Consider the following 19,880-nt stretch of genomic DNA (forward strand, 5'->3'; position numbering starts at 1 on the left):
TCTGACTTTAATCATCACAACTAACATGCTGACCCCTCACGCTAACCTTGATCTAAACTTAATTCTAATATTAACCAAGTCAAAACCCCCAAACAACCCTTTGAAGAAGTGAGGACTGGCCAAACTGTTTTGGGGGACTGCCCGCCAAGTCTCCAGTGGGTCCTCACAAAGATAGAAATACAAGAGCACACACACACACATTCATCCATGAACTTGGTCTAATTTTTATCGAATGCAACATTCACAGCATTGACCTGCTCACTCATACGCAGTCACTCTCACATGCACTGAAAAACACACACACACACAAACACACACACATACACACACACTTGCCTTCCTCTTCTCACATGCTTTTTCACTCCGTGCTCATTTGGTGATGTTAATGCTAGCAGACATGTACAGTGTGCTCTAACAGCGGAGGGAGGGGGTGCGTGTGTGTTTGAGCGTATGTGTGCGTTTGAGCGTGTGTGTGTGTGTGTGTGTGTGAGTACATGTGTGTACTTACCGCTCTTAAAAACCAATTAACAGCGCACAGCAGCAGCCGCCCCCCTCCTCCAAATGAAGAGGTGAATTAAACATCACCAAGACCAGATGGAAAGAAATCAGAGAGAGAAAGAGAGAGGTATGAATAATTGAAGACAGAGGGGATCATAAAAAAGGGGGAAATAAAACTGAAATAAGAGATGAAATGAAATGTAAGAAAGCAGAAGTCAATTAGAGAGACTGAGAGAGAGCTGCAGGGAGACGCAGATAGGAAGAGAGGGGAGGGATTGCTGCAAGTGTGTGTGTGTGTGTGTGTGTTTGTGTGTGTTTGCGAGCATGTGCACACAGTGTGTGTGTGTGTGTGTGTGTGTGTGTGTGTGCGTGCGTGTGTGTGTCTCTCCTGCCTGCTTTCCGGAAAATAGTCAACTAACACAACCCAGTTGTTTGAAGTCCACAGCAGCATAATCAGGGTGATTGCAGTACAGTGATGATTAGACCAACTTCAGCAGGAGTGAACGCCATTCTGTACGACTGTGCGCTTTTATGTTCGTATGTGTGTGTGTGTGTGTGTGTGTGTGTGACAATAAATAACCTGTGAACCAGGGCCCCATTTCCAAAAAAAGCGATTTGTGAGAACTGCTTAAATGTAGATCAGAAATGGTGGCAGCATCACGTTTCACAAATGATAGATAATGTTGTCATACTGGTCTCAGGCATGCTCATGATGGGTCACAAGTATGGCTTTTTTGTTTAGTGAAACATCAAAATGAACCGGTGAGGATAATGTGATGCGTCAAATCAAAGCTTTTAACGCCATGTGTGTAAAAACAACATTTGGACTTTCACAGACACATACATGAAGACTAGAACTACATGTTAATAAGTAACAAGAGAAGAAAGGGTACAGGATGACCTTGGCCATCTTTCCTAATGGTAATAATAATAACACTGTTATGGGACCAAGCAGTGAGTCAATGAGGAAAAACCTGGGTTTTTATTTACCCCCAAAAAATGCAAAAACATTTTAAACCAAGATGTTGATCATTAGGCCTATGAAAGAGGTCAGCTTAACACAACTATACTCAATATAACAACAACTAAACAAGGTGTTAACTGAACAAACCTGCTGTCATGACACACGAGGGAACAAATAAAACACAAGAGGTAAACCCCCCCCCCATGACAAGGCAGCACATGGTTTGGCCCGATGAGCTGGCTCCAGGATTTAAGAGTCCTCAGCCCTCAGCCCCACCTTTTGATCCACCAGGAAGTAACCCCCCCCCAGCAGCCACGGTAACTGTGTACGTAACAGAACTAATAAGGTGAGAGTCTGAATTGGGATCTTATTACTGTGTGTGGCTGCTGCCATCACACACACACTAAGTTACCAACTGGGATCTGGGACTGTGGTGAAAAGACTGAAAAGAAGTTAGACTGGGTTATAAACACGAGCAGACAGGTTCTAAACAAACCGCCTGGTTAGCCACACTTATTTGTAAGAACCAAAACTCTGAAGGGATCCGCTGATCCAATATGCCGGATCTGTATTGCTGCCGATATTTTGGAAATGATGGACAAAACTATGAAAACGTGACCCAAGTAGTGTTTATCCTTTTTGTTATCCTTCAATACTTTTTCTTACATCAAGGGATTGCACTGTGTTCCTTTTCTTTCTTATATCCACCGTTTCCGTTATCTAAATGCTTTGGAAACACACATGTATCATATACGTCACATCAATGAAGCAAATTGAGGTTGAAAGAATGTAATTAAGAGAAAGAGGCAGACAGAGTAACACTAGGATCAGATCTGGTCCTTAAATGTGTGTGTGTCCCGGCAAAGTCAATCTTTAAATGTATTTACATGTAAGTCAGTATGCGTGTGTGTGTGTGTGTGTGTGTGTGTGTGTGTGTGTGTGTGTGTGTGTGTGTAGGCAAAGGCAAATGCCTGCGTGTTTGTATCCAGCAGTGCGGTCTCGCAGTGAGTTTTGTAATTGAGTATATTTGTGTATGAGTGCATTTAGATTTGAGAGTGCGTTCAACTCTGCGGGCATTTGAGTAATCTGTGCAATAAGTGTGTGTGTGTGTGTGTGTGTGTGTGTGTGTGTGTGTGTGTGCGGTTTGGTAATTGCCCCTGCTTCTTTGTATGTGTGTGTTTGTGTGCTTGTGAATCATGCACGCAGTTGTCTGTGAACTTTATGCAGTGTCTGTGTGTATGAGAGTGTGTGTTTCTGCATCTACACATTAGTAATTGCCCCTGGATGAGCTTGTAAGTGTGTGTGTGTGTGTGTGTGTGTGTGTGTGTGATTTCCAATAACTGCTCGGTTTGCTCAGCATCTCCTCCGCGGTCGGCGTCACGCTGCTCCTCTGTTCTGCTGGAAGTGTTTGTGAGGGGAAATAAAAGCAGCGTTTGGTGGAGAAGGGGACACTGGGAAATCACTGAGCTACTGTTTACAGCAAACACTGAGCGAGCTGGGACACACAGTGACAAAGTTATGATCTCTGTGTCTGTCCCACTGTGTCTGTCTCGCTCAGTCCTTCTCTGTCTCTCTGTCTGCTCTCGTCTTCGTCCCTGTCAGTTTCATGCTGTGTGCTTCGGGCGTATAAATGTTACATGAATGATATTTCCAAAAACATCAAAATAAACAAGGCAGCGGCAAACATGCCGTCCCACAGGAATGATGCAGTCGTCCCTCACGGCCAATCAGAAACAAACAGGTCGCTGTATTCTGACCTTTGTTTGTAAATGACTGGAGGGACACATGGCTTTGTAATGTGACACAGAACTCGGATTACTTTTCTGTGGTAACTTTGTGTGTGTGCTGTGTCCTATGTTATATGTGTCCAGCCTCCTTATACTGTATACCCCACTGCAGACACATAAGGAAGATAAATACAGCAGAAACTTTCGAATAGCAAACACCAATTAATAAGCAAAAGGAATAAGATGCAATGATGCATTAAACATAGTTTGCATGCACATGTACTGTGTCTCACTCTGATTCTGTATCTATCATTCATCTGTCCTTTCTTTGCTGTCATATGAGATTATTTCATGCAACACTTTTTCCAGCTTGCATTTTCTCTCATCTATATGTAGGCGTTTAGACCGAAAACAGCCCTGCGTTTAAAATGGAGCAGCGTTGAAAGAGGCACTGTGTTTCAGATCCCGGGGCACAGAAGCAATTTGCGAGCGCTGCTTACATGCAGATCCCAGATTGTGGAAGCGCCACATTTCACAAATGATTGTCACTCATAGATTCCGCATAAACGTGTGCTACAAGGCTCTTGCATGCGCATGTGTGAGTCACAGATATGGTGTTATCAGTGAGTTTAGTTTTAGATAAGTTTTGATGAGAAACAAAACAACACTGTGCCTTGCTGGATGATGTTGCGCTGTGTTGCAGCAAAAGTTAAGCCAGTTTCAACATTGCATTTTTTTTTTGCTTCTGCATCAACGCAGTCATCCTATTCAAATGAATGAGGGGGCTGCATTTTGTACACAGTGCTGTTGTCTGCTTGAAAGTGGCCTAAATCTGTTTCTACCAAACTGCATGTTCAAAACAGAATGAGAATGAGGCAGTTGTCTATTTGTTGAAAACAAAACAAAAAGTATTTTAACTGTCAGTTAAGAATTGACAATTATGTGTTTTTTGTTTTAATCCCAAGACAAAACCAAAGGAATGCACTCTTCAGTCATGTAATGCACCAACTAATGGTTAAAAAGTGTTTATATTTTTGACCCGTTGTGCAATGAGACAGAAGCAGAGCCAGTAATTATTCAGAGGAGGCCTTATCAACAAAAACGTTTTCCACTTTGAGAAATGTCAAAACTGTTTTTTTTGCAGTGCTGAGGATTTGTATTAGGGTGATTTTAATGAAGCTCCCCATTTCCATTCAACTTTCTGAGTACAATAGAAAGCCAGAAAATGTCACAAAAAAGCTTGAAGTCAAAGCCAGCTACAGAGGAGCCTTTACTTTCCCTCTAATTCTGCTCTTTCTGTCTCCCCAGCTTCACTTTTTCTTCCTTCTTCTTCTCTCATCTATTTTTCTCTCTCTCACACACACATCACATATTTTCACTCTCTCTCTCTCATGCAAACACCTTTTTTTTTTTTACTCTACTTTCCACACTTTGCCCTTTGCTGCCTTTTCAGAAATGGCAAATATATGCACACAGCATACACAACGCAACAATGACAGATATGTATGCAGGCATGCGTGTAAACATGGACAATACTCACACACACACACACACACACACACACACAGCGTGCTCTCTCCTGCCTGAGAGTGGTGTGCTGTAGTGGAAATGGGAGCGAGCTGTAGCCCGGAGGCAGAGCTGGGACATGAATACACGGAGAGGGTCAGCGTGGCAGTTTTTGGGGGCGGGGGGTTAGGAGGATGAAGGCTTCAGGGTGTTGAGGACTGCAGTTTAGGGTTACAAACCTCCCAAACCGTCCTTTCATTTCTACAGGGGAATGGTTTGCTTGCAGGAGATTGTATTTGGCGTCTGGTGGCCATATTGGAGGTCTTCAGCTCAGTGGGGCATTCTTCAATGAATAATGGGACCATGTCTGATAAGATGTCAAGATATCCCACTTTGAAGTCCAGAAATTAAAATATCTACTGACTTTTTTATGTTTTACAAAGACATTTTCAGACTTCTTTCCTATTCATATGATTTGAGTGAGCAGTATTGTAATTGTTGCCTGAATACCAGTTTGTAAATTCTTTCTTTCTGATCCATGAGCCAATCAAAAGCTTCCGCACTGCTTGGAAAATGTGAAGCTACCTGAAAGGATTCATTTCTGTCAATCACAGCAAAGACAAGGGAGCTAAAGGAATAGCGTCAGACACTAAAGGGCAACAACATTGCTGTAGTCATAGGGAGGAGGTCGGAGAGGGTGTACAAAGCGCAGGACTGTGACACCCGAGTCTGGGGTTTGCATCCAGACTCCCGCCTGTGGTTAGCTTTAGGCAACAGATGCACTTTGGTTAAGGTTAGGGAACGTTTGTAGTTTTGGTTAAATGTTAGAAGTCACTGCAGACTTTTTCTGTGTTAAACCAAGACCGTGATCTTTCCCTAACCTTAACCAGGTGCTGTGAGTGCCTGAACATAGCCATGAAAAAGTTAAATAATTCTGTAGCGGAAAGCAAATAAAATGCGTTTGCAGTGAATATCTTACTGATACGTCAATTCACAACATTTCTTCATTATATTTCTATTAAAATATCTCAACATCTACTTTATCAGTTGCGACAATAGTTGATGCAGACATTCATGGCTCCCAGAGGAAGAATCCCAATGACTTTAGTGATCCTCTGACTTTTCCCCTGGCGTCACCAGCTGGCCAAAGTTTTCACTTATCTAGTGAAATATTTCCACATCTTATAGATGTAGAATTTGGAATTTGGGATGTAAACCATCTGAAGCATTATTGTTTATCAATGGAATGTGACAGGTTTACTAAACTAATCTGAACAAATGTCTAAACCTTGAAATTAGATGTTTTGTTTCAAAATGAAGTTGAGAATATAACATCAGGAAAGCCAAAAGACTAAAAACTTGAGATAAGATGTTTGTGTTTTGAAATTTTAAGCTTTAAATGAGTGTCAAAGCATACTGGAGGTCCTGTGGTGGAGGTTCCTTTTAACCTCAAATAAGATATAATTTCTAATAAGGACAAGGCAAGTGACATTTACTTGAATGAAGCCTTGCATAATCAGCGCTAATCCAACCCACTCTCAAAACAAGTCGAACTAGATTCTAAATCTAAACGTAATATTATCTCACAAACAAGGAGAGTTTCTGCACTGTATCAGGTCAGAAAAGCATTTTGGAGGCCATGACAAACATCTGGTTTCATCTGCATGGAGAGTCCAGTGTGCGTTACCTGCATCAAATGATGCAACACAATGAAACGGCTGGTGCATGTTGCATGTCAGCATTTTGAGGGCAGGTTCAAACCCAGAAATGACTTACTTGCCTAATTGCCTGCATGAATGTAAGACTAAACCCATGTCCTAGATTACATTTTCTCAAGTCATATTTCTTTAATGTCAATCAAAATCTTGTTCGCTGTGAAGCTTTGCCAGTCACCCGTGATTTAACCTGCACTTGTTTGAGTTTCCGGTGCAGCTCGTCTACGAGTTAATGTTTTCCACTGAATCTTAAGACTTCAACTCACGTGTAATGGAATATGTAGAAAATGTCATAATACATTAAGACATGTGTACTTTATACTTAAATGCATAAATTGATAAAGGGCTAGTTAGACAGTACTTGTGGAGATGTTTAATAAAGCTCGGTCTGATGGAAAAAAGAGGACAAAGTGAATAAAAGATATTAAAGCAATTAAGGATAATATGTTTGGACACGGAGGCTGTTATTGTGAACTGTGTCTATTGTACCACTGGGTCATTATGCAATAAGAGGGAGAGAGAGGAAGAGAAGATATACCTAACATCATCCCTCAGGGTAATGGTGCAGGGCGGTAAGGATGAAGAAAAGGAAAGAGAGGAGGAGGAGGAGGAGGAGGAGGAAGGAGGCTGGGAAGAGACACAGATAGAAACAACTACAGAGATAGGGAAGGACAGAAGACAGTGTGGGAAGAAGTGAAAATGATAGAAAAAGAGGAAGAAAGAAATATTGAAAGATATGGAGAGAGCTTAAGATGAAGAGGGAAGAAGAGAGATGTTGGAGAACCAGAGAGGTGAGGACAGTAGAAGACGGAGAGAGGAGAGGAAGAGAGATGGTAAAAGATGGGTGACTTGATGTGTTGATAAAAGACAAAAGGAAAGAGAGGAGAAGAGAAATTGAGGATGGAAAAAGAAAGACAGAAAAAGTAAAAAAAGGAGACAAAGTTAGACAAGAAGAGAGACGAAAAGGAGACAAGGGAAGAGGGACAAGGAGAGGAAGAAAGGTGGGTAAACCTGGAAAGAGAGAGCAAGATAGAAAAAGAAAGAGAAGAGGAGATATGAAAGCTGTGTTGAGTGAAGGAGGGAAGGAAGGAAGGAGGAGAGAATAGGTGAGCACATGGGAGAGGAAATATGTGTGTGTGTGTGTGTGTGTGTGTTGGGGGGGGGGGTAGTATCCCGTAGGGTTAATTACATCTCTGTTCTCTGTCAGTGCAGCTCTCTCCTCCGCGATCTGAGTCCCTGCTGCAGGCTGACAGGCCGCACACACACACACACACACACACACACATATGCACACTAATATATACCCACACACTCATAAACACAGATAAATACACACACATCCATGCACATTCAAATATCACGACACACAAACAGAAATGTTCTCTGTCTCCTCCTTTTTGTCTTTCTGTCACTATTCCTCTCTCTGTCTCTCTCTCTCTCTCTCTCTCTCTCTCTCTGTCTCTCTCTCTCCCTGTCTGTCTCTGTCTCTCTCACACACACACACACACACACTCACAATAACACACCGCAGTCTGTCCCAGGAGAACATGCGTTGTTCTGTACAGAGTTATACACGAAGAAGAGGGCCCTTACTCGTAATAGCTGTTAATTTTGCATAAATCATGCATAACATGACCCACATGTAAATCACTCATGTCAGCAGGATATCACATCCCAGCAGCTCCTTCATCATCTCTATAGGAAACAACAGCAGCAGCTTCCCGTTTTCACTCTTTTGTCTCAGCTCCTCTGTTTGTCTTTGACTCCTGAAGATGAAGGAAAGAAAAAGATGCACATATAGTCCCAGTCTGGGAAAACTTTCCCTGTCAGGTTTGAGGAAACAGAAACCTTCATCAGGGTTGTCTAACTTATTATAAATAAATAGAATAAGTGTATGACATACAAGACTAAATGTATACGTAAGTAGAAGTGTACTAGAAGTAATAGCTAAAACATCTGCCTCTGTATGTTGGGGTGTTCGGGCTGCCTCTCCAACCTGAGACAAAGTGTGAACTTGTATTGAACCGTGGGTTATGCCTTCATGTAAAGTGTGTGATCGTGATGAGAGTTTGTCTCGTAGAGAGACAAAGAAAGTAAAAGTTGTATCATTCACTGAAAATGTCTTGAAACTGCATTGCATTCTGGTCCTTTTTGAGTTGCATCATCGTGTCTTCTTCAGTAGATTACTCCCTGTTTGACTGTTTAAAAAGTGTTTAGGGGGGCTGAAGCTGAAAGTCGAAAGCGGTCAGCATTTGAACTAATATGGCCGATTAAATGAAGGCTTTTAACATAACTTTTGCTAGTCATTTTGGAGCCTTTATTTGAAACTATGCAGTAGAGAGGGGCGGGACACATGAGGAGGTTTGCAACAACCAGATTCAAACTGGTTCTATTTGACTGTTCATACATCAAAGCAAAGTGGCTCTAATAAGACGCCATCACTCTTAATCTAATTTGGTCACCAAAAGTAAGTCAGTAAAACGATGAATTAGCAGTGTTTAAAACCCCATCAAGGATTCAGAGCAAGCAAGATCATCAGTAAAATGTCTTGGAGAGAAAATAGATTAAAACACTCAACCGAGTTTACTGACCTGATCTCCAGAGGAGGACTTTTCTATAACCTGGAAGCCAGGACCGCAAAATTTGAGCCAGCTGAAAAAAATGATATTTTACTTTATATCTGTATTGAAGACAATATTTCAACATCACATCATCTGCTCGAGAGAAAACACAACCAAACAACAGCAAGTTTTTGTGTTTTAAGGTGGATTTTCCCTTTAACTTCAGATGGAGAGCACAACTATCAGCAGTCGTCTTCTTGATTCAGTATTCAAAAGGAAAGTTGATGAAACATCAAAGTGCTTCTTGTGAAGTCTGAAGATTCCTGTCTTCAATAAAGGAGGCTCCTGCTCAAATAACATGACAGGTCGTGTAATCCTCCTGACAAATCAGTAAATCTCCCTGTTGTTTGCACCTTTGTGGTTGATTCCCTCAGAGACGCGTCCCTCAGAGCCACGGCCTGCTTTATTAACCAGTTTTGCCTTAATTAGCTAATAGGATTGTTTTAACCATGATCCAAGAACAGAATAGCCCGCGGGAAGACAAACACCAACTCCGTGGACGTGTGTGTATGTGTGTGTGTGTGTGTGTGTGTGTGTGTGCACGCATGTAAGATTATAAATGTGTGTCTGCATGTATCCTCAGCTGTGTGACTCACTGTGCAATTGCATGTGCGTGAATGACTCAGTGAGATGTGTGTGTGTGTGTGTGTGTGTGTGTGTACCAGTGCATAAATTGGGTGTGATTCAATGTTGCATGTGTGCAGGAGCTTCTGTTTGTGTAAGATACAGTGCGTTTGTGTGTGTGTGTGTGTGTGTGTGTGTGTGTGTGTGCTCGTGCGTGTGTCATCTAAGGCACCACAGTCTCCCTCTCTGCCTTAATTAACGCGCCTTCTTGCAAGACTTTCTCTGGAATATGAAAGTATTTTACCTGATGATGCAAACGGCTGAAAACAGCGCCGGGTTAGTGCCTCGCCTCCTCACCTGACACTTTCTCTTTATGTGAGTGCGTTAATGTATGCCGGCGCTACACTTGTAGTTTTTATATCCATGTATTTTAGTGGCACTGCAATAGCCAAAAGGCTTATTTTGCTGGAGGAAATGTGTGTGTGTAAGCAAAATCCTTTGTACTGTGTGATGAAAAAGAGCAGGCTGTATCACAGCTTGGCAATGATGTTCTTGCTACACAAGCACACTTACACATCCATGCAGGCACACACACACACACACACACTTTCCCTCACACATACCCACGCAGAGACACACATAAGCCTCAGTAAAGTCCAGGGAAAAACTTGAAAAGGGGGCAAGAAAGAGACGAAACAGAGGCAGAAGGCACAGAGGAATGACAAATATGCAAATTCCAGCAACTGAGCTCGGGGTCCAGTTAAAAAGAGGAATGATTAGAATGATTTTCTAAAATAACATCTGTGAATTCTCCTGTGTCCCTCCATTCAGCCAAGACATATGTGCATAAACGCAGGCAATTCAATTCAAAACCTCGCTGTCCCGTAAGAGAAATTTCACCCACAGACAGGGTTTCTATTAAAACACACTCACAATAAAAACACATAATAAAAAAAGAACAATGAAAACACCATATACACAATAAAGACACATAACAAATCACCCCAACAGCCACCATATGGACAAGCACAAGTCAATAAGAGTGGAGAGGGACTGTGTAGCTCAATACAGTGCACTAAAAGATGGCAGCTCATGGCCAGGTCACAATGAAAGGAACTTAAAATTGATTTCCCTCTCTTTCCCTCTGTTGCAGTGTGGTGCATTCGCTTCTCGCAGGAGCCCGCGGACCAGTCGGTGGTACTGGGAGAACGGGTGGTGTTGTCCTGCGTGGTCTTCAACTACAGCGGCATCGTCCAGTGGACCAAGGACGGCCTGGCCCTCGGCATTGGGGAGGGTCTCCGAGGTGAGGGAGGGGGAAAGAAATCCTGTAGTGGGAGAGAAAAAAAAACCTTCCAGCTTCACCAAGCTGCAGGGATCAAAGGGAAGTGAAGAACGGGAATAACTCAGCTACGGCTTCGGTTCAGTTTTGACTGTAAGAACCCTGACAAAAGCTATTATGCCTGAATAGTGTAGGGTTTTTTAACATTAAGGGAATGAACACTGAACAGAGAGAGAGAGAGAGTTAAGAGCCAAGAGGCGTGTGAGTGACAATCTGGGCAAAAATGAGTCCTGTATATCATGCTGAATTAGAGAAAATCCCTCACACTGCTGACAAAAGCAGACGCACATTCGCATTTACATTTTAAGCCGACACGCACATCCAGAATGACTTACTGTGAGTGCAACACTAGAATCCACTTCGTTTGAGAGATGGGGAAGCATCATGTGCAACCAATAGTGAGGAGAGTCAAAGGGTTAAAGACACAACAGACGGAGGAATTCAGGAAATGGTCAGAGGAAACTCAGAAGTGCAAAAATAAGAGGCTGAGAGAAGAAGAAAAAAAAGAAAAAATGTCCTTCTCCACTGACCTCACCCCTATTTTACAAAAATATTCAAACAAGCTTTTGACCACTGTGGCTTACTGAATGCTGGTGTTCAGTAAGCCAGTATCTTGTGACCGCAGCTGCTGATAGCTCTTGCTCTTTGCCCGTGATACATGTTGGCAAAATATTTCAGTAATGAAAATTATCTTTCACACTTTTATCTGTTGAAAGAGGGGAAAAAAAGCAAACAGAATTGAGAAACTCCACAGAGGGATGATCATACAGTATATTAAGTATTCAGATGTAACCCTGTTTGGGGACAGACATTGTTTCATCATCTTGATACCTATTTTCCTCATTTTATGAGAGCTGCTTATATAACTTGATTTTGAACAGATGTCATGTTTTAGAAGCAGTGGTGGAGGAAGTATTCAGATATTTTACTTAAGTAAAAGTCGCAATACTGCTGTGTAAAAATACTCAATACAAGTGAAAGTCATATAAGTAAAAGTATTAGCATTAAAATACACTATATAATGTGTTATTGGATTGTATTTATTGATGCATAAATGTGTACGTCACTTTAATCATGCAGCTCATAAAGATGTGGCTACTTTTAATGACTATTTATACTGCCAGTGAGCTTAATCTATAATAATACATCATCATTTATTTGTTATACTTTTTCTTTATTAATAATCGGAATCTGCAAAGTAACTAGTAGCTAAACATGTGAAATAAATGTAGTGGAGTTCAATATTTGCCTCTGAAATGTAGTGGAGTCGAAGTAGAAAGTAGCACAAAATGGAATAACTCAAGAAAAGTACAAGTACCTCAAAAATGTACTTAAGTACAATACTTCAGTACTGCTCTGTTCTGCATTGGCCTGCACCTGTCAATCAAACTTAGAGAAGGACTATGACATCTTGTGTCTTAGATGTTGAATAAAGTTTGAGTTTTTCTTTTCTGCGGCGGAAACCAAGAAAAACGTACTAAACAAAGCTTTCATTACCTGCATGAAACCTTATTACAAAACCATTCGGTGATCGTGCGTAAAAGTGAAAATGACTTTAATGAACAATCTAATAATGTACTCAACAAAATGTGTAACATTGTTAGCAGTAAATACATTAGCACTTCCATTCTTTGTGACCTTTCAGCTCTAAACCACATATCACATTTCTCATCACACTGTAAATGAATCCACAAAGAACTACACATACTGTACAGCACTCAAACATATCACATACACACAGATCGACTCAGTTCACCACACGCACACACACACACACACACACACATACACACAAGTGATAATCTGACATGTGATGTGAATCTTGTGTTCAACTCAATTTAATTTGCAGGTTCAGTAAAGGTCAGCATGTCTCTCTCTCTGACTCCCGCCCTACTTTTGTTTCCTGCTCCTCCGTCTTTCAAACTAGCGCTCCATCATCACTCGCTTTATGTTATTTCCCAGATCCCCTCCATTGCTTTTCATTTCTCTTCTTCTCCTCTCCTCTCCTCTCTCTTCCTCCTCCCTCTCTCTTTCTGCCGGTAATGCTCTCTTTGTCCTTGCAGCCTTTTGCAAGCATGGTTCTGGTGACAAACACACCGGCGTTTGATAAACATGTTGTCCTCTTTGTCTCTTTTTGTCTGCTTTTCAACCATCTATCATCACCTTCTGTCCATTATTTATCCTTAAGTTGTCTGCGCTGCCATTCCGCCCTTCATCCCTGACACACTGTCTCTCAATCTTTTGCTTCTCTTTATATTGCGAACATGAAGTCGTGTTTTGTACGGGAGGGAAGTCAAGCAGTTGTTAATATTTGCACCAACATATGATATAAATTTATTCCAACCTAACGAGGTGCTGTTGGTGCATGAAATATGACGTATAAGAGGTTGTTGTTATGTGCCCTGTATGATTTTATACAGCTGTTGATGACAGTGTGGGAGTGCAGATTGTGCAGTAAATTCATACCTGCAGTTTGCACACCCACACACATGCAGGAGATCTGTGTTCATTCATCGACAAAAACAGTTCTCTCGACATCAGATAGCTGTAAATATCAAATACGTGAAATATGAAGAAAATCCTTTTAATATATGTGTAAATGTACATGTACATGTGTGTATCATGTTTACCTAAAATGCACACATTCATTTACTCACTACCTGCAGGCATCAGTGGTGGCAGTTTATTGTTCGTCCTCCTCCTCCTCCTCCTTCTTCTCCTTCTCCTTCTCCCCGGGGTGCTTTCACCTCTGTGGTTGCTATGCTGCGAGGTGCTGGAGTGGATGATGTAATCTCCACTAATACTTTTGCCCCCCCCATCCCCCCTCCTTCCTCCTCTCCGCACCCCAACTGCCTGCCTGCTTGCCTGCCTTTGCCATCTGAATCCATGATGTCATGTTAGGATTGGGCACGGAGGATCAATGAGTGCCCCCTAGTGGGACGTCACGCTCAATTATGTCTTTGAGAGGCGAGGGTTCAAACAGAGAGAAAAGGGGGTGTCGTAATTGGAACGGCGCTGCCAGTAGTTCTGCAGTTTGTGTATCATACGGGAATTGATGTGGCATCATTGTATATGTGGCGATGTTTGATCAGTGTTTGTGCAAAAGCCCCTTCAGCTGTTTATCTCTGACTGTGTTGCTGTGTTGCTGTGTACCTTCCTCCGTGGTGTTTGTGTAAAGGGCGTACTATCATGATCTCCAGAGGCTCTGCTTAATCCAGAAAGGTCTTCAAAACTTCTGAAATAAGTGCTATTAATGCTAAATGCTATCTGCGTGTTATGATAAAAAGCTTTGACATTTTCACATAAATTCCTGTCCCATTAGTTTGCTCTCTGTCTCCGATTGATGTAATGCAATTGTGATTCAGCTTTTATCCATTTCATGAGAGCTTTTACATTTGCTTCATCTTGTAAACAAGTCAGGTGTCAGCAGAGAACAGAAATACAGTCACTGACATTGAAGAAAAGAAGATGACGAGTAGATGTTTTAAGATATTTTTACAATTTAAAAGGTTAGTTCACCAAAATTATTGAAGAGATATATTTCCTCTATTACCCTTAGTGATATGTAGTCATCCAGACGGTTTGGTTTTATTTGCAGAGGTTTTGAAACATCCGTCTCTGAGATTTCTGCTGCAACCCCAACACAATGCAGATGAATGGAATTGTGTTTGTGCAACTCTCAGTATTGAAAAACAAAAGTTAAAACTAATAACTCACAGAAGACGCCGAGAACCATTTTCATAGGGACTACTTTTTGGATTATTAATCTAGGTGAACTACCTCTTTAAATTAACTAAATGTATTTTCATATTCTTAACTTAACTTTTCTGACAGGAGTTTAGATGGAAATAAAGAGTTGTTTTTGTTGTGTTACTACCTGAAACTGATCACTCAGTGTTTCTAAAATACAGATGGTATCCTCAGACACAGATCATTTGTGAAGGCAGTGCTATTATGATGACTCATGACTGTAATAGCAGTGCGTAATGTGCCTCTTCCTTCATGCCAGTAATTTAAAAACAATAGGTCATGTTTTCCAGGTGATACACTATTTTTAAATAGCTTTCCAGAAGTTCATTTTCCAAACTCGTCAGTCGTTTCTGGCCTGCAAATAAATAGAATACATCACTTATATCAGAACTAAAACAGAAACTCCAACAAGTGCATGAATCACAAAGGTTGTTTAACTGTAAACCCGGTGTGTGTGTGTGTGTGTGTGTGTGTGTGTGTGTGTGTGTGTGTGTGTGTGTGTGTGTGTGTGTGTGTGTGTGTGTGTGTGTGTGTGTGTGTGTGTCTCCCCTGCAGCCTGGCCCAGGTATCGTGTGCTGCGGGCTCTGGACATCGGCCAGTACAACCTTGAGATCTCCCACTCTGAGCTGTCTGATGACTCTCTGTACGAGTGTCAGGCCACAGAGGCCGCCCTGCGCTCCAGGAGGGCCAAACTCAATGTACTCAGTAAGTGAACTGGGGCCGTTTTTCTGATTTTTTTTGCCACCGCCATACATGTAGTTTGAGCAAAGGAGCTTTTCTTTCCAAGGAGACAAGAGGTGATTATCTAAGAATGCCAAGTTGATACTTGAAGAGCAGGTTTCCTCAGTGAGAGAATGAGCTTCACATTCAGAAGCAGATGAACCGTGTCGTTAAAAGTGCATGATCAGTTTGGATGCACACATGTTCAGACCTGGTTCAACTGGCCTCATTCTTGCAGTAAATCTTTGGGTTTCCTATCTGTTTCCATTAGCCAAATCGTCTTCCTTTTTGGCAAGTCGACTTCCAGAATCCATGAGTTTCTTTGTTGTGGGAGAACAGATTCTGCCAATATTACAACAAAAACAAATTATATTGTCAGAAAAAGCACAAGACTCCCAACAAGAAATACCTGAGCAGCAGTATGTGTAACTTGGAGGTTAGAAAACACAGTTTCTACTTGCTCACAGATGGAGAAAGTTAAGTTAAAACACCATAAAATGTGGCTCTTCATCCTGCGGAGCTGCCTATGTGACTAGTTATCATGAGCATCTTAATTTTAGCCATAGCCCTAAATTTAGCAGGAAGTTGCTCTTGCTCGCTGTATTTCCAAAATGTCAACTTTTTAGGAACACAACCTCGTTTTAAGTATGATGGAAACGCCTCTTGAGGAAATCCAGTGTGCTTTAATGGGTTTTATTAGATTTCTCAGATGTAGAAGAAAACACTTAAGAGGTTGAAGGAATTCATGCTCTTCTATTTGAAAATCACCCCAGTTGGTCGGTATTTTGTGCATGTATATAATACATGTATAGGTTTGTCTGTATGCCTGAGTGCACACCTGCATAAATGTGTCTTTTTTAAAGTGAGGATTTGTGTGTGTGTGTGTGTGTGTGTGTGTGTGTGTGTGTGTGTCTCCTCCAGTCCCCCCTGAGGACCCGGTGGTTGATGGATCCCCAGAGCTCTTGCTGATGGCTGGGACTCCCTACAATCTGACCTGCGTGACCCGTGGGGCCAAGCCTGCAGCCCACATCCAGTGGACCAAGGATGGCGTCGCTGTGGAGGGGGCCTACCAGTCCACGGTGACTCACACACACCCATGCACACATGCATATGATGGCGAACGCACGTGTGCAAGTCGTGCAACATGAAACACACATAAAACCATGAAAAGAGTTAATTACACTAAAATGAGATCGGCATAGTCTCACATGCTTACTAGTAGCTTCCAAAGAGTTTGTTCAATAACTTACAATCTCAGCCACTGTCTGTCTGTCCGTCCGTCCGTCCGTCTGTCTGTCTGTCTGTTTGTTTATATGCTTTTTGCCGTGGGCACTGCAAAGGGGAATTACAGTATGTACACCACACATCACCCCTGGAGTCCTGCATTAGGCAAATAGAGTATTCAGTGCACACAGTGTGTTAGACAACGTCAGCACAAGACTTTCTTGGTTCTTGGTTGACAAAATGATAACATCTTGGCAGCTCGGGACCATATTCATTAAGTAAAGCTTTTGAATGCTTACAAATTGCAACCTGGGAGGAGACTTTAAGCGTTTCGATGAATACAGTATTTATTTTAAATAGTGCCACTGAAAGAGCACAAACATCACTTAAATGCATCACCACTATCTATTTACCATATCAAGCTAAAGTCAGTTAGTTTCAAAGGAAACATCCAATCTTCTCACTCTGAGAAAGCCTTGACTGCTCAGTTATTTGATGAAAGGCACAACAGGCAAACAAAATGAAATTAAAACGCAAATAACTGACACTGCTAAATCGTATTGTCACGTTTGGTGAAACAAAACAGGAACTGCATTTTTTTAGACAAAGACGAGACACATTAAACTTTGCAACCCAAAATTTGCCCAACCTGGCTCAGCTAAAGAACGATGCCACAGTCAGCGATGTAGGCGCAGCATGCTGTACGTGTTTCATCTGGTGGACAAACACGGTTATATATTAAAGGAAACACAGTTTTAAGGCCAAAAAATAAGAGATTGAAAACAACAGTATGACAGAAGAGTGTCGCACCTCTCCTTTATCATATTATTCATTTATCGCATTACTTAATTTTTTGGGCGGCAGTGTGTAGGTTCAGTGATCCACTGAGTGTTTGAGCATGATGACAATATGGGAGAATCATAGTAATTGTACCTTTTGGTTTCTCCACATTTAAGACGTTTTAACAGTTGAATAAAAGGCAATGAGGTTTGGAATGGAACTTAATAACACCTGCATGGTTAACTTGTACTTTTATTAGGTCATAAGTATGATTCCTCACTTGGGCCACATCTAGTAGTTAATTAGATATACTTGTGGTCCATCCATTATCTATAACCGGTTATCCTTCAGAGGGTTGCAGTGGGCTGGAGCCCATCCCAGCTGACATTTGGGGAGAGGCGGGGTACACCCTGGACAGGTCGCCAGTCAGTCACAGGGCTGACACATAGAGATATGATTGTGGGAGGAAGCCGGAGTACCCGGAGAGAACCCACACAGGCAGAACCCTCTTGCTGTGAGGCGACAGTGCCGACCACGGCACCACCATGCCGCCCTGTACTTGTGGTCTTTCAGCAAATCTTGTCTTCACAAAAAGCGATGCCTACATACTGACTCTAAACCACAAATGTATTTAAACCGAGGTTTTGATCTCAATCGGATCTTCATCTGATCAGTCTTGACCTGATTCAATTGATCCAGTGTTTGTCAATAGCCTGGTGTGTCTACATGTGATGTGTGTGTAATTACAGTCCCGCTTCGTTACACTTTGTATTACCATTGCCAACCACCAAGAGAAGTAGGTGTGGATACAGAACACACACATCCTACACATCAGTTACTTTCCACACATTATGGCCGTGACACTACTTGAAACATGCACAGATCCAATGTATGTTTAATTAACCCGCATGCACTTAAAGGCAGGAACTTTACTAGGTGACACTTACAATCACAGTGATATATTTTGCACTCTCTTCTCCCACATTCACACTCTTCACGCTCCCGTATACTCTCCTACACACATGAAATTATGCCTGCAAGCGCACACACACACACACGCGCGCATAGACACACTCGCATATGCACACTCATGCTTTCATACGCACACAGAAGCAGCAGCAAACACTGACTCACACACTCAAACACAGATGTTTTTACATCTCTTGCAGCCAGTTTTATGCCCCCCACACATGCTCATACATATTACATGCTGCTCTTATGTTACCGTGTTACTGACCACGCATTTACACTACAGTGAAGGCTGTACACACTTTCTTGACAGATTTTGTAGCTGCATTGGAAAGCTCCCCACCTCCAGAATCCAACAAGACTGGATTTTATGTACTTCTTGTGCAGAAAATGATTTATAGCTCATGTTTTATGGCTGCAACTAAGGATTATTTTCAGATTCATCTATCAATTATTTATCAATTAATAAATTAATCCTTTAATCTATAAAATGTCAAAAACTGGGAACATCGCAAATTCTGAAATCCAAAGATTCGGCTTCAGCTCTCTCTTTAAATGTCCTGTGTCGTTATAAAACCGAATTGCTTGCGTTAATTGAAAGAACATTTTGTAGGCAGTTATTTTCCAGCGCCAACATTAAACTTCTGAATTATGAAGATAAAGTACAAGAACAAGGAAAAATGTCTCCTTTAAACTCTGTTTAAATCCTCCTTTGCACATTTTCAGTTTCCAATTTCTCTTTTCATTCTTACATCATCTAAAAATGTTGTTTATTTTATTCTGTCTTCAGATTGCTATTTCTATTTCCATGTTATGCTATTTCTTTATCTCTCTTGGCTCCATTAGTAACCCTCCTATGTCTCTCTTATTCCTCCCATGATATTTCCCGTTATCTCCTCTTTTTTTTTTTTTTGTCCTTTTTGTCCTTCCCCATCCACCGCGCTCCTCCTCCTCCTCTTCTTTGATCTTCCTCTGTCGGCTCCCTTCCCTAAACTCTACCCACACCATCCTCTACCCGCAACCCTCCTCTCCTCTCCCTCCCTATTTCTTTGCCGAACAGGAAGTGCTACCAGACAGGAAGAGGGTGACGACCAGGAGCTACCTGCCCATCACACCCGCTGACACCGACAGCAGCCGCAACTTCACCTGTGTGGCCAGCAACCCGGCGGTGCCGATGGGCAAACGAGCCACTGTTACCCTCAACGTCCACCGTACGTTGCCCTTTTTCTCCCTCAGAGTGTAATGGTGCATAGATGGGGCTCAGGTGACGGGAGCCAAGCTGTTTGTGTGTAGACTCATAGCAAAATCACACTATAATTTTCATTAGCTGCCCAAGTGAAGTAATTATAAGTGAAAAGCACATACAGGCTGTAAATTCATAAACACATATGCTGTGTTTATGAATTTACAGCCACTGTTTTTCACCCTTCTCAAACTTGGGCTGGTTCCAGGTTTGATTTAGCTGTTTGCATTGTTTTGGCACCATCTTTGGGGCCAGTAATT

General features: G+C 41.9%; 1 protein-coding gene across 1 annotated transcript in view; it reads left to right on the top strand.

The window, feature by feature from the left end:
* kirrel1b (kirre like nephrin family adhesion molecule 1b) overlaps nt 1–19,880 on the top strand; it is a 63,564-nt gene that overhangs the window by 29,162 nt on the left and 14,522 nt on the right. Inside the window, exons 2-5 of the mRNA XM_070918919.1 lie at nt 10,749–10,898; nt 15,240–15,389; nt 16,326–16,483; nt 19,438–19,588. Of these exons, the coding sequence (XP_070775020.1) occupies nt 10,749–10,898; nt 15,240–15,389; nt 16,326–16,483; nt 19,438–19,588 (609 nt within the window). The remainder of the gene's footprint in view (nt 1–10,748; nt 10,899–15,239; nt 15,390–16,325; nt 16,484–19,437; nt 19,589–19,880) is intronic.

Source organism: Enoplosus armatus, chromosome 14 (genome assembly GCF_043641665.1).
Source record: "Enoplosus armatus isolate fEnoArm2 chromosome 14, fEnoArm2.hap1, whole genome shotgun sequence".
Lineage (NCBI taxonomy): Eukaryota > Metazoa > Chordata > Actinopteri > Centrarchiformes > Enoplosidae > Enoplosus > Enoplosus armatus.